Source organism: Haliotis rufescens, unplaced genomic scaffold, assembly GCF_023055435.1.
Source record: "Haliotis rufescens isolate VD_foot unplaced genomic scaffold, xgHalRufe1.0.p SCAF_1, whole genome shotgun sequence".
Classification (NCBI taxonomy): Eukaryota; Metazoa; Mollusca; class Gastropoda; order Lepetellida; family Haliotidae; genus Haliotis; species Haliotis rufescens.
In genome coordinates this window covers 39,904,090-39,917,971 of record NW_025963779.1, presented here as the reverse complement: position 1 = coordinate 39,917,971, position 13,882 = coordinate 39,904,090, and the positions used below count along the sequence as shown (strand labels likewise).

Below are 13,882 nucleotides of genomic sequence, written 5' to 3'. Positions count from 1 at the left end.
AATTATCTTGGATGAAGATAAAATAAACTTACAACAAGAATGGGGCTATCTTAGATTTACGACAAACTTAAGAAATCTCAGGGCTACGATAGTTTCGAAAATAGGCTTTGATAGACTACAATTTCCTTACGATAACTTTATAACAACTTTTGGGCTATGATCATTTAGAAATTCTAGGCCCTGGACGAATTCCTGGCAGCAGACCAAGAAGAAGCTCAGTTACACCAGAACATGCTATTTCTGGTCCCTAGGCTTCCTAGTTAATCCCTCAAAGTCCGAGACCAGTCCGGTTCAAGACATCATATATGTCGGAGCACGTTTCCAACTCCACAAGGGATATCTATGTCCACCAGAGGATCGATGTCCTTTCTATGCCTCTCCTATTGACCAATCAGATTTAACCTCTCGTATCACTTGCATTTGCTTCAAACAAAACGGTGGCACCCAGTCAAGACAATCTGATCGATAATCAAGATCTATATTGTGATAAAACGAGTCTTACTTCGCGAATTGCATCAAATCACGTGAGCACCTTGATTAAAAACATGAAAAGATTTAGAAAATATCTGTTGACAACGAGTTAGTGGTGCACATGCTTTGCAAATCCTGCAGTCGACCGAAATCTGCATGACACTTTACGAACCGGATTTCGATTTTGGTGCGCGATTTTGATTGGACTATGCATAGACTCGTTAGTCCAGCCAAAATGTAACTCCATAATACCAGCCTAGTTCGGCAAGGGTGGAAACTGGACTTTTATAGTCGGTTAACTCACTTGCCTCGGGAAGATGGTCTCTTCTAGGCAGCCTGATGTCTCTACTGGATATGACCTTTAGAGGAAGGTTGACGTTAGGTCCTCTACAGGCATGGATCAACTCACTACAATCTCACACCTCAGAATTCAAGACTCAATTACCTCCCAACTTATTACAGGACCTGCGTTGAGGGACTCACAGAGAGCATGTGATGAACGGCATTCCTCTGACTTCACTGACGCCCGAACACCATCTATTTACAGTCACGTAAGATTCGGGATGGGGAGCCCATATGGATGATCTCACGGTACAAGGATCTTGGAACACCAGAGAGAGGATCCTACATATCAACTGCAAGGAAATGAAGGCCATCTATTATGCCATCCTGGCATCGAAGATATGTCTCTCCCAATCGTCCATCCTCATAGCCACGGACAACACCATAGTATTGGCATACATTCAGAAACAAGGAGGAACCAGATCCAGTTCTCTGATGATGGAGACTACACGATTGTTTGCCTTGGCAGGCTCCATCAGTTGCCGGATGGAAGCAAGACATATTCCCGGGAAGCTGAACATCTTTGCTGACAGCCTTTCCCGACAGGGGAGAATAGTGGCAACAGAATGGACCTTACATCTCTAGATCTTTGCTTGGATAACCATGTTATGGGACACACTGAACCTAGATCTCTTTGCTACCTGCCAGAACCATCAACTTCTGGTTTATGTCAGTGCAGTTCCCGATCCAATGGCTCACCAGACCAATGTGCTATCCATGTATTGGGACGGATCTATTTGCATACGCATTCCCACCATGGTCTCTCCTAGACAAGGTCATCCACAAGGTGGAGGAGATGGATTGCATGATAATCTTGACAGCACCAATTTGGCCACACAGTGTGGTTCCCCAGATTAATAAGTCTATTAATGGAAGAACCTCTCTAGTTACCTCTCTGTCGAGATCTGTCACGACAGCCTAAGCCAATCATTTTCCACGACAATCTGCCCAGCCTACATCTAACCGCCTGGAAGTTATCATGCAAAAGATGCAGACATCCTGGTACTCTGAACTTGCCTCAGAAGCTGTGGCAAGATCATTGAATCCTTCAACCTCCCTTATATATGACAATAGATGGGGTAAGTTAGTCCAGTGGAGAAGACGACAAGGGATTATAACTAATACAATATCCATCCCTATGGTAGCGGACTTTCTACTACATCCATGTCAGGACGATAAGGCTAATGGGATACTTCCTACTAGAAGATGTTCGCACACCTCATATCTTCCCTAAGTGAAACCTATCAGTTGTGTTTTCAGCACTTTTAACAGAACCTTACGAGCCCCTGGCTAAGGCCACCTTACTAAAAAAATTCAGAACTCCATGCTCTGGACTGTTCTAGTCTCACCCATGATCAACATTGGACCTCAGTCACTCTAAGATCGCTCTTAGATTTTGTAGCCAAGAATCAATCTACCACCATAGTTGGGCCATAGACACTATACTATTCCTGCCTTGGGGTTGACAGTGGATCACCCATCAGAGCTCTCAAATTCTATCTCTCTTCTACAGACGCACATAGACGCCATCGAAGGAGACTAATCATATCCTGCATGCCTCATTCCAACAAGGACATCACCAAGGCTACGATAACAGGCTGGCTTAAGGCTACCGTTGCAGCAAGTTATACGCAGGCACATAATTCCACTCCCTGTCTTGGATCCTGCTCAGCTCACGAAATCAGAGCCTTATAGCCATGAGTCTCTCTTCATGGACATCCGTTTTGGTGGAACAAGTAGTGTCTAGCTGTCAGTGGGCCTCACAGAACACTTAACCAGTTTTTACTTGCATGACATACAGCCGGACCTAGAGGGCATATAATCCCTTGGGCCCATTGTTACGGCACAAACTATCATCCACCCTAGATTATCCTGTCTATTAGGCATAGGATAGATGTGCATTTTACACAATTTCATGCAGTTTCGTGCATTCACCCCAAGAAATGTAATAAATCAAGTAAAATTTCGAAGTTAAATCAGTACTTTTAAAAAATCGGGCATAACTTCCGCTCACCTGGCTACCTGCCAGGCCTGGGAGCAATACTTCAACCCCCATCCCCCAGACAAAAGGACAACTGACATAAGTGTGCAATGTCTGACCCTTTCACCATGTTGAAGCATATTGAAAAAAACTTAACTTGTACTTACTTACCTTTTGTTGAAAAAAAAACAAACTCCATTGCAAACATAACACATTGATACAACATATATCCCCATGTTATGGCTTTTCGGACGCTGAAGAAACATTCATAGTTTTCTCGCTAATCACATGAACAACCGTAAAACTACTTATAGGCTAAAAAACTTTATCTTAAAAACAAGCCATCATCTGACTCTGAGTATTTACAGTTTCTGTGTGATGCCACACCCCACGTTTTAATGCAAGTATTCGTGATAGAAAACGTATGATGTCAAAAAAATCTATGCTGCTGAAAGCTCTGATCGAAAACAGGACAATCCGCGATTGTTTTAGTCTGTTTTCAGTCGTACAAATTGGTATCTCTCATACCCTCACTTCTAGTCGCACGTTTAAAAGGAAGCCAGAAGCTGGAATGTAAACATTAAACTTGTTTCCGTCAGGTTGCGCACGCACCTCCCTATGACATGTCACAAATCTCTCAGCGCGCCTCTGAGACTGGTCGCTCGAGAAAGATTCACAGTAGACTGCTAGTTTGTATTCTACTAGTACTTATCGTTTGTCTACAGTTGTTGTTCTAATAAAGAAATAAGAATATGTCTTACCTGTAGACTCCTGGAATGTAATTGTTTGTGTTCAACACGTGTTTCGCTGTTTGACTTGATTATACACGTGGCAACATGTCGGGCATTTGTGCCTCGTGTCAAAGAAAACTGTCTAAAGTAGATCCTCACAAGTATTGTCCTTCCTGCATCATTAAGGACAGGTTTTCAACGTGTTTGTGGGATAAACGTTGTAAAGAATGTGAGCACTTGTCTTCTATAAACTTTAACTTGTATCTTCGTGCGTTGGCGAAGCGGGCTACTGACCAGCGCTACAAGCAGAGAAGGTCATCGGGTGGATCCTTGGACTCTGCACCCTCCACATCCGGCCCTGGGGGTGGCGAGTCAGCTACACCCAAGAAATCAGTTGATAAAGACCCGCCTCAGTCAACTTCTGTTTTCGACAAGACACGTGGCAGTTCGCCTGCTGATGATACTACCCGCATGACTGATCTTCGTCAATCGGTTGATCGAGAGCCTCACTCAGCCACCCCCGTTACGACGGGACCGGGTGGTGACGAGGACCTTGTGGGGACTACGGTCCCCAGTCGGTCAGTATCTCGTTCTACCAACGACGATAGGAACGTCGTGCGGGACGACAGTGAACACAGACCCCTCTCTAGAAGTCGTTCCCGTTCCCGGGACGACAGGACGAGTGTCTCGTCGAGAGACAGTAAATGACACGAGGACATTCATTGCGTTCGTGGTCGTCTGGAGTACAATTCGGACGATAACTACGATGGGGATCGTAGTACTTCTACAGTGTGAGATCGTGAGATCGCCCAGTCCCGATATGTATCGGGCCAGATTACTACGGCATGTCGCCATGGTTAGTTACATCAACTGCACTGAACTACCTGATCGTCATGGCAGGACACTCTTACGGGCCCCGTGGTCATCACAACAGTTGTTTGACGGTTGTACCAACGAAGTTCTGGACAAGTACTCAAGGGAAGCCGAGCGTGACATTATCATTTCGGCTTCACACAACCTGTCCAGACGGCCACCGGTTTCGAACGCCCCACGACAACGTTACAGAAACGTGAATGTGCAACGGGCCTTTTCGTAGGGACATGCCTCGACAGCCGTCCCGCAAGAGGGCTTCGGACAGGAAGGGTTGCCAGGTCTCCTTTTCCAAGTATCCCAGAGGGATAAAGAGCCGGCGGGGGAAGGGTCCTCACTTCTTCTACATGCCCTGGCGTCGGTGCACACGTGGCAGGAAGTCCTCGGTCTGTTGACATCGGCCTAAGACCTGACTCACCGAGGTCGTCTTCAACTTCGTCCGCTGCAGAGATTGCTGTACCCCCACCTGGAGTTTCCCAATCTCCTGGTTCCACTTCCGGCGCAGCTACGTTGTCATCTGGAGTGGTTGCTCCAGCCGTTGAACGTTTTCGAAGGCGTCTTTATGAGCGAGCCTCTGTTTATACTACACCTATTCGTAGACGCGTCATTGGAAGGCTGGGGAGGGCACTTCAGGGATGACCAAGCGGCCGGGCTGTGGGTGCCAGAAGAAAAGGTCCTCCACATCAACTGCCTCGAGATGGAAGCAGAGATTCGGGCGGTCAAGTCGCAAACTGCTGATGATACAGTCGGACAACTCCACAGTCGTCCAATGCATCAACAAACAGGGAACGACTCGGTCGGCGGCCCTTCTGGACCGGACATTCAGGTTCTTCGCCCTCGTCAACGACTTGGACATGGGCGTAAGAGCCCGTCACATCCCCGGGGCCAAGAATGTGATAGCCGACGCCCTGTCGAGACCATCGAGGCCGTCTCCCACGGAGTGGATGATCCATCCGACAGTCTTTCATCTGCTGTCAGATTGACTCTGGTTGCCCCAAGTAGATCTCTTCGCAACCCGGTACAACAACCGCCTCCCTCGATTTGTGTCGCCGGTTCCAGACTCACGGGCATGGGACCACGACACTCTAGCGATATCGTGGGGGGGTCTAGACGCTTACGCGTTTCCGTCAACGGTGCTGTAACCATCGATACTGGAGAAAGTTCGTCAAACGGCTAACCTACGTCTGCTTTTGGTGGCGCCTTATTGGCCGGCCAGAATGTGGTTCCCGGAACTTCTTCAGATCATCGATCAGCCACCGTTCCCGTTGCCAGATCAAGACGACCTCCTTCTTCATCCTCACAACGACGACTTGCATCCGGGGATAAAGAAATTCCAGCTTCATGCCTGGGTTTGCTTAAGACCTCGTTAATGAAGAAAGGATATTCGGCTAAAGCGGCAGCGCTTGTCTCGTCGGCACATCGAGTTACGACTCGTAAGTTGTATGATGACAAGTGGACCACTTTCTCCATTTTCGCCAGGTCTCATGTCTTCTACCCAGCGGTAGCAACCCCACCACAGGTGGGGGAGTTCCTAGTCTATCTCCGGTCATCTCGGCTTTTCTGGCAGCTTTGGCTGCAGTGGTGCTGTCTCCTACGGGCGACAAGCTCACTAAAATACCGGAGTTGCAGAAGATTCCACGTGCCTTCATGGTTGAAGATCAGTCACGTAAATTCTGACCGCCGGACTGGGACCTCGATGTCGTTCTGCGCAACCTGTCTAGTCAGACTTACGAGCCTCTAGATCAGGTCGCGTTTGACTTATTGTCTCAGAAAACGGCTTTCCTTCTCTCACTGGCTATGGCAGCGAGAGTATCGGAAATACATGCCATTGACGTCGGTCGGATTACAATCTCATTAAAATCAGACCTTGGTTCTCGCTACCGCTAAACAAAGATCTGAGGACATCCCATTACGGGTCACGTCAGACCGACCTTCCGCGAACTTTGACCGACCAATAGAATGACCAATCAAAAGGCAGCTTTCTCGTGCTTTATGGCACTAATTTCAAATTGGCGACAACGCTTCGAAACATATTTTGACAAATTCTCGATTACAAATTTGAAACCTAAACAAAAGAACATTCTGGAATGGCTAATAGATAGTCTAGATTGTATGGATTCACTCATTAAACCTGTAACTATCGTTTGGAATACCCCGTGTTAAAGTTTTCGAGGTTGTATGATTAGAAATCACATTCCGACTGTCACTTTCATGATCTGGTAAGGGACGCTCTCATTGGTCGGATGAAAGATCGTTCTATCGTGACCCCTACTGGGATGTTTTCAGATCTTTGTTTCGTGGTAGCGAGAAATAAGGTCTGATTTTAATGAGATTGGTCGGATTACGTTCAATCAGCGTAACCATGGCAACGTCCATCTTGGTCTCAGATGGGATTTTTTAGCGAAAAAGCAACTTCCTGGCCAAGATTCAAGAATATTCCACATTCCTTCCTTGTCTGCCATTATGGGCCCTCATGATTACGCTGATCTCACCCTGTGCCCAGTTTGTGCCCTTCGTATTTACCTGCAGCGATCTGAACAGCGACGACAACATTTTCGATGGCTGTTGATAATGCTCTCAACCAATGCAAAGAAAGAGATTACACATAATACTCTCTCCTTTTGGTTGAGAGCGGTCATTCTCAGAGCTTACGAGGTGCAAGGACTCACACCTCCCACCTCCTCTCATCCGCACGAAGTTCGAGCCATAGCTTCAACATTAGCACTCCACAGTAATTGTTTGCTGCAAGCTATTATGGAGGGCTGCTTTTGGAGATCTACTTCAGCGTTTGCTTTGCATTATCTCAGATATATCTCAACAGAAGATGTTGAAGGACTCAAACAGTTTGGTCCACTCGTGGTGGCACAACAGATCTCCCAGAAAAGACTGAATTTGTGCTTTATTCACTTTGGACTTTTTGCTCGACACTTCGTGCCAGATAACATGTACAATAAAAGCTGTTGGTGAATGTACACATTCTTGTGTTTTTTTGTTGCCTGCAGTACTTGGCTTTTTTATTATGGTTATTCGGTGCATCGCCTTCCCATACTTTCTAGTACTGCTCGTATTTTTTAGTTACCTTGTATACTGCGAGTTGCTCTGTAACTAAATTATGCACCGACCACACTTCGATCGTAGTTCAACTGATGTGTGCAGTTGTCCTGTCTCATCGATAATTAGTTGTGTGTCGAAGAGCATTAACCATGCTATATTTAGTTACCTTGCCTATGGCGAGTTGTTCTGTAACTAAATTATACGCCGACCACACTTCGATTGCAATTCAACTGACGTGTGCAGTTGTCTTGTCGCATCGATAGTTACTTGTGGGTCGAAGAGCATTAACCATGCTATTTTTAGTTACCTTGCCTACAGCGAGTTGCTCTGTAACTAAACTATACGTCAACCACACTTCAATCGCAGTTCAACTGATGTGTGCAGTTGTCCTGTCGCATCGATAATTAGTTGTGTGTCGAAGAGCATTAACCATGCTGTGCATTCGTGATAAACAACTTGTCTCGTCCTTGCATCTGGTCGAATGTTCTATTGTTACCACAGGGGTGAGGAACTTGGTACATTCGACGTGAAAGAGGTCACTTCCTGATTACTTTCCCGACCCTCCTTCCAGTGTTCCGTCGAATTCTACCCATTTGTACGACTGAAAACAGACTATAACATGGGGTTTTCAGAATAAAAACGATGTTTTATTGGTCTGTTTTCAGTCATATGTTCCCACCCAGCCATCCCCACAGGGAAGTAATCCAGTCCAGTCCTGAATGATGGCTTATTCTTCGAGATTTGTGACATGTCATAGGGAGGTGCGTGCGCAACCTGACGGAAACAAGTTTAATGTTTACATTCCAGCTTCTGGCGTCCTTTTAAACGTGCGACTAGAAGTGAGGGTATGAGAGATACCCATTTGTATGACTGAAAACAGACCAATAAAACATCGTTTATATTCTGAAAAACCCATTTTACGTGTCCCTGACCATAAGAGGCGTCATTATCCAATAAAAGGAAAGTAACAAACCGGAAGTGACGTCAGAACCGGAAGAAATGACAGAACCGGAAGTGATGTCAGCACCGGAAATAGTGTCACAAATCTATTTTGAACAAGAATGATGTCATTGGGTAGAAATAGACCAGAAATGACATCATTATTACTAACAAGATCAGCAAATATAAAGGTAATTCTAGTGAAGGTAACACATATTTGACTGATTCTTGATGCATTCTGATTTTCAAGTCCTCAGGATTAATTAACTCAAGTCAGATTTCAAGAAGAGGATTACTGTCAATTACACAGGGAGTTACTAGAGGCAGGTCCCACCGGATCCCTCTGGCACATTCTGGCAAAGATGTAATACATGTTGGAAAGAAGTGAGGTTTCCCGCCATTACGCAGATAAAAATCAAAGTATGCAAATACGTGAGCAGTTTTCAGGGACATCAGCTAAGATTATTGTTGCAGCTTTCACAGGAGTATTAGAGGAGATGTCAAAAATGTAAAAGACAAGTCAAGTCAACTAAAGATTCAGGTTGAGTTTTAGAGCCTTGTTGCTCTTTTGTACAGTTGTGTCATTGAGATAGTTTATCCGTCATAATAAATTTGACTGAACCACTGCACATTCATGTCTTAAGCTGATAATGAAAGAATTAAACATTCATAGTTGTAAAATGAAAACATGACAAGACCTCATTTTTAACAAGTATTTATTGACATCCGTAATTTTCCTATACTTGTATCAGACAAATGTTTTTTATTAATTGTGCCAGGGCACAGTATTGCACCTGAATATGTAGTCAACAATTTATGTCATCAATGACAACCACTTAACAAAAGTTGCTGTGAGCTTTGGTATTCAAATATTTTGTGCCTTAATACTAAAGGACTAAAACTTGCATAAAAATATAATGATTTCAACAACAAAAATGTCATCATAAACAAAGTTCAGCTCCCGCATTCTAACAATTTCAGAGAAGTTTACTGCAAAAAAATTAAGAGAAAATTTAGAAACATGGTAAAAATAAACATCAAATTATAAAATTTTGCAAAACATGTTGAATCCCATAAATCTACACAGTAATTAAAGAGCTTCAGCTTCAGTTTATAGTGTGGTTGAAGTGCAAAGGTCAAACAAAGTACAAGTTTAAACTATAGGAAACAAGTCATCAGAAGATGACAAATCCCCCAGCCTCTACAAATTCAAAAGAACAATTCATCTGACTTACTTTAAGTCCCAACTTGATGAGAGGATTTCTATCTAATCTGTCTGTCTGTATACAAGAGTAGTTATTGAGGTATCAACACAATACCATGGAATTGGGATTCAGAACTTTGTATTTCTATGTCAGGTACACATCACTATGAACAGAGTCAAAATTAAACGTGTTGTCATGCAAACAGAAAAAAATATATACATGTATTCAAAAAACCACTAAGTCACAAAAGGCACCATTTGACAACCTGGTCCTTGATTAATACATGTACCAAGTTTGGATTGAAAGTCTTTCACAGTTTTCAAGTGGTGCACCGGAAACAATATCAACCATCCCCTTTTGGGATTTAAGTCCAAATAATTTCCATGGAAATCAAGAAAAAAATTGATATATCTACCAATTTCTGTTGAAATTTTTTGAACGGTTTTCGAAAGAACAATTCATCTGACTGTTACTTTAAGTCCAACTTGATTAGAGAATTTATATTTCATCTGTCTGTCCGTATACAAGGGTACTTACTGAACTAGTTTTAGATATATGGCCCAGCAACCACACCACTATGAGTCAGTCAAACTGGACAAAAGGACAAAATTTATTTTTTAACATTCCTCAATAGCAAAAGGCACCACTTAAACCCCTGATTAGTACATACACCAAGTTTAGATGAAAAATGTTGAATACTTTTTTAGTTCTGCTCCATTTCATCAGCTAAGTCTAACTTGTTTCCAGGTAAACTGGGGAAAATCATATTTTGAAGAATTAGTTCAAATTATTTCCAAAAAAATCAAGAAAAAGAAAAATGCCCCAAATCTGTAAATACATCTGTCAATTTTTGTAGAAAAATACTGAAGGGTTTTCAAGTCGTGCTCCAGGAACAAAATGATTACAGATGGACGGACAGACAGACAGACAGACAGACAAGGTGACGACTATATCCCCCCACATTATATGCCCGGGGGTAAAAATCTGAAAGGTTAATAGACGTTGACGGCCAACACCATAAGCTCTCATGTCCTTTCGGGCCAGGTGAGCTAAAAATACTGATTTTCTTTCAAATAATAGTTACAAATTACAGAATCATTTGTACAAACTGTTAGGTATTTGACATTTTCAAAATGAATCACAAATCGCTGAAATTACATTGGTAGAATAGACTATATATACACTTAATGTATACTCACAGCAAAAACAGGAATGGACATTTCTGATCAAACAATTCTGGTACTAAATTTACCATCACATCATCAAAAAGTAAAAGAATAAATCTCTATCGTTATAGAACAAAACTGAACAGTAAATTTAAAGAAATTAAAATAAAATAACAACTTCCTTGTTGAATGGAAACAATTCCTTTTTCCAACCCTACTCAAAAGGCAACTTCAGTAATGATATGACAAAGTTGGGGGCATTTATATAATTTTACACATTTATCAAGGATAATGTAAGTGATGCATGAACAACTATAATCTGCAGACAGACACTGACTGGCAGCAACGAGTAACTAGCAATGCTTCTGTCACGAGATCACCAGAAAGCATCAACTGACACATTACTGTTTGAAAAGTGGGATATCTAAATGATGACACAGAATGATGCAAGCGACTTACATTTCCCAACTGCTGCCCCTTCCTGTGCTAACCAATAAACACATCTCTCAGCATCTGATGCTCCTCTTTCTGTAAAATATTATTTTCTATATTATGTAGGACTCTGATCTATGGATGGAATCCAGTCTATGGAGGATTCTCAGATACCTGGCAGATGCTCATTGTTATATGATGTCATGCTTGCAATGATGTAGTCAATGATGTATTCAATCTCACATTGTCAGATTGTGGTGTTTTATCTGTGAACGGACAATCAGTTCAATTGTTATACGACGTCATGCTTGAGATGACTTCACGATTCAAGGCAAATAGACCTTAATACCGAACTACAGGTATTTTTAAATGGTTTTTAAAAATCCAAGAAGTTCTTTGTGTTAAGGCTCTGAATCCGAAGTGGGGAAGAGTGACAAAACTCAGGATTTTATCAGCTCCGGCAAATAAGGAAATGATACGGAAGGTCGTAGCAATTAGTGCAGTTGGGTAGCCTAGTGGTTTAAGCATTCGCTAGTGGTTGTTGCTGGAATATTGCTAAAAGCAGCCTAAAACCATACTCACTCACTCTTAGAAAATTATTTCTATAGTGAAACCTTTTAGAAAAGTGCAGATATGAAATCCCAGCACCACCAAAGCTGTTCCAAAGTGGAAATGATTAAAATAATCCAGAGAAATCACAACATTGATCATCGAAAGTCTGCTGCTATATATGAATCTATACGACTTAAGTGCTATAGAAATTGCCAATTATAATATTATATGATAATCTGCTAAAGATCTGAGTAACCACCACAGATCAGAGTCCTACATAAGTACACATTCCTAAAAACAGCTATTGCCGGTAACATTTTTGCGAACAATAAAACGTTTTAAGTAAGATGCAATGTTTTTCAGCATTTTGAATGACTGTTTCTGAAGATATTCATATATTGTATAATATATTAACCTTCTTAATGTAACATCCAACAGATGTTTTCAAATGTATATGCACTTGTGTTTACTTTGGTGCCAATTTCCATGAATATGCGAACTGGCTAAGCATTGTAACTTGGCTCAATTTTACAAGATGTGACAAGAAACTGGCTGCTTCTTCACTCTCCGGAAATAACTTACATACATAACAGGCAACTCTAAAATAAAAATTGTTTCTAATCTTACAAGATACTGGCACATGACAAACTGAGCTAATAATGGAAAATTATGAAAATTGTATGCCGTCAGATTTATTTTTCATTCTTTGTTAAAATATCAACCACAGTTTTATTACTTTCATGCGGCATAAAACGTTCACTCATGCGACAATGTGCACAGCTTGCACCATTATTTGATGACACAGATGGGTATTCTTACTAACATCACAGGGGCGATCGGGTAGCTTAGTGGTTAAAGCCTTCGCTCGTCACGCCGAAGACCCGAGTTGATTCCCGACATAGGTACAATGTGTGAAGCCCATTTCTGATGTTCCCCGCCGTGATGTTGCTGGAATATTGCTAAAAGCGGCGTAAAACCATACTCACTCACTCACTCACTAACATCTCATATCTACAGGAAACTAGGGAGGCAGCTGTCCCTTTCACCGTCATGTTGGTTGTGGATAAATCACTCACACAATGTCAGTCCTACAGATGTACTACACACACCAATTTGGAAATTGGTGACTACCCGGTATGTCATGTGATTAACACTAAAATATCTATATCCAATTATCCATCAGGCCTGCCATGGTCACATCTCCGATGCATGTTCTGTATGAAAGAGGGAGATGGTACACTGTGCACTGTGCACTGCCATGACACTATACACCTAGAAACCAATTCAGCACTCTTTACTGTATATCCCATATAAAATAGTAATTTAAATAAAATCTTATCCAGTATTTTTTTTTATTACAAAGCGACACAGTCATATTGAAAACCAATAACTGAAACTGATCACCTAATGACACTTTTTGTAGCTGCTCCAAAGCATTAGTTGTATGACTTGCCTTTCAGTTGCTGTCTGTGCTTCTTGGCATCGGAAAATAGGACTTGGTGGAGGACTGTGGTCGGTACCAACTGCCTGAGGTATTGGTGGGGCGGTCGGGTAGCCTAGTGGTTAAAGCGTTCGCTCGTCACGCCGAAGACCCGGGTTCGATTCCCGACATGGGTACAATGTGTGAAGCCCATTTCTGGTGTCCTCCGCCGTGATATTGCTGGAATATTGCTAAAAGCGGCGTAAAACCATACTCACTCACTCACTCACTCACTGAGGTATTGGTCCTGGGCACTTAGTAAGATGAGATCAATGCCATATGTAGCAATTTCTGAAGGTGGGTACATATGAACATAGCGGGGATGTGCTTAGCTTGAATCAAGGTGTACAGTAATCTTAAATTCACATTACATCCTTCTCATGTGATGTCAAATATCAACATAACATATTGTCAATGCATATCTACAGTAAACTACATTTATAACAAACATGCTTATAACGAACTGACCGATATAACAAGTTATTTTTTAGTCTCAGCCATTTGTTGTATATATGCTGTATATATACTTAGAAAAAACTATGGTTATTACAAGTCCCTTTGAGTTCGTTATAACCGTAGTTTGTTCTAAGTATATCTATCACTAAACCAATGGGCAACATATTTCTCATCACAATTGATAGTGTGGACTTGTCCATCAT

At 42.3% G+C, this 13,882-nt stretch overlaps 1 protein-coding gene across 1 annotated transcript; it reads left to right on the top strand.

The window, feature by feature from the left end:
- The first annotated feature begins 1,047 nt into the window (after window positions 1-1,047).
- On the top strand, window positions 1,048-1,398 carry LOC124135789. The gene has a single exon (XM_046501338.1). It carries the CDS (start codon window positions 1,048-1,050, stop codon window positions 1,396-1,398), a length of 351 nt encoding a protein of 116 aa, XP_046357294.1.
- The last annotated feature ends 12,484 nt before the right edge of the window (window positions 1,399-13,882 follow it).

What these genes read in the sequence shown, in the direction of transcription:
- LOC124135789 (XM_046501338.1), top strand. Translation starts at nt 1,048, where the DNA reads ATGGATGATCTCACGGTACAAGGATCTTGGAACACCAGAGAGAGGATC.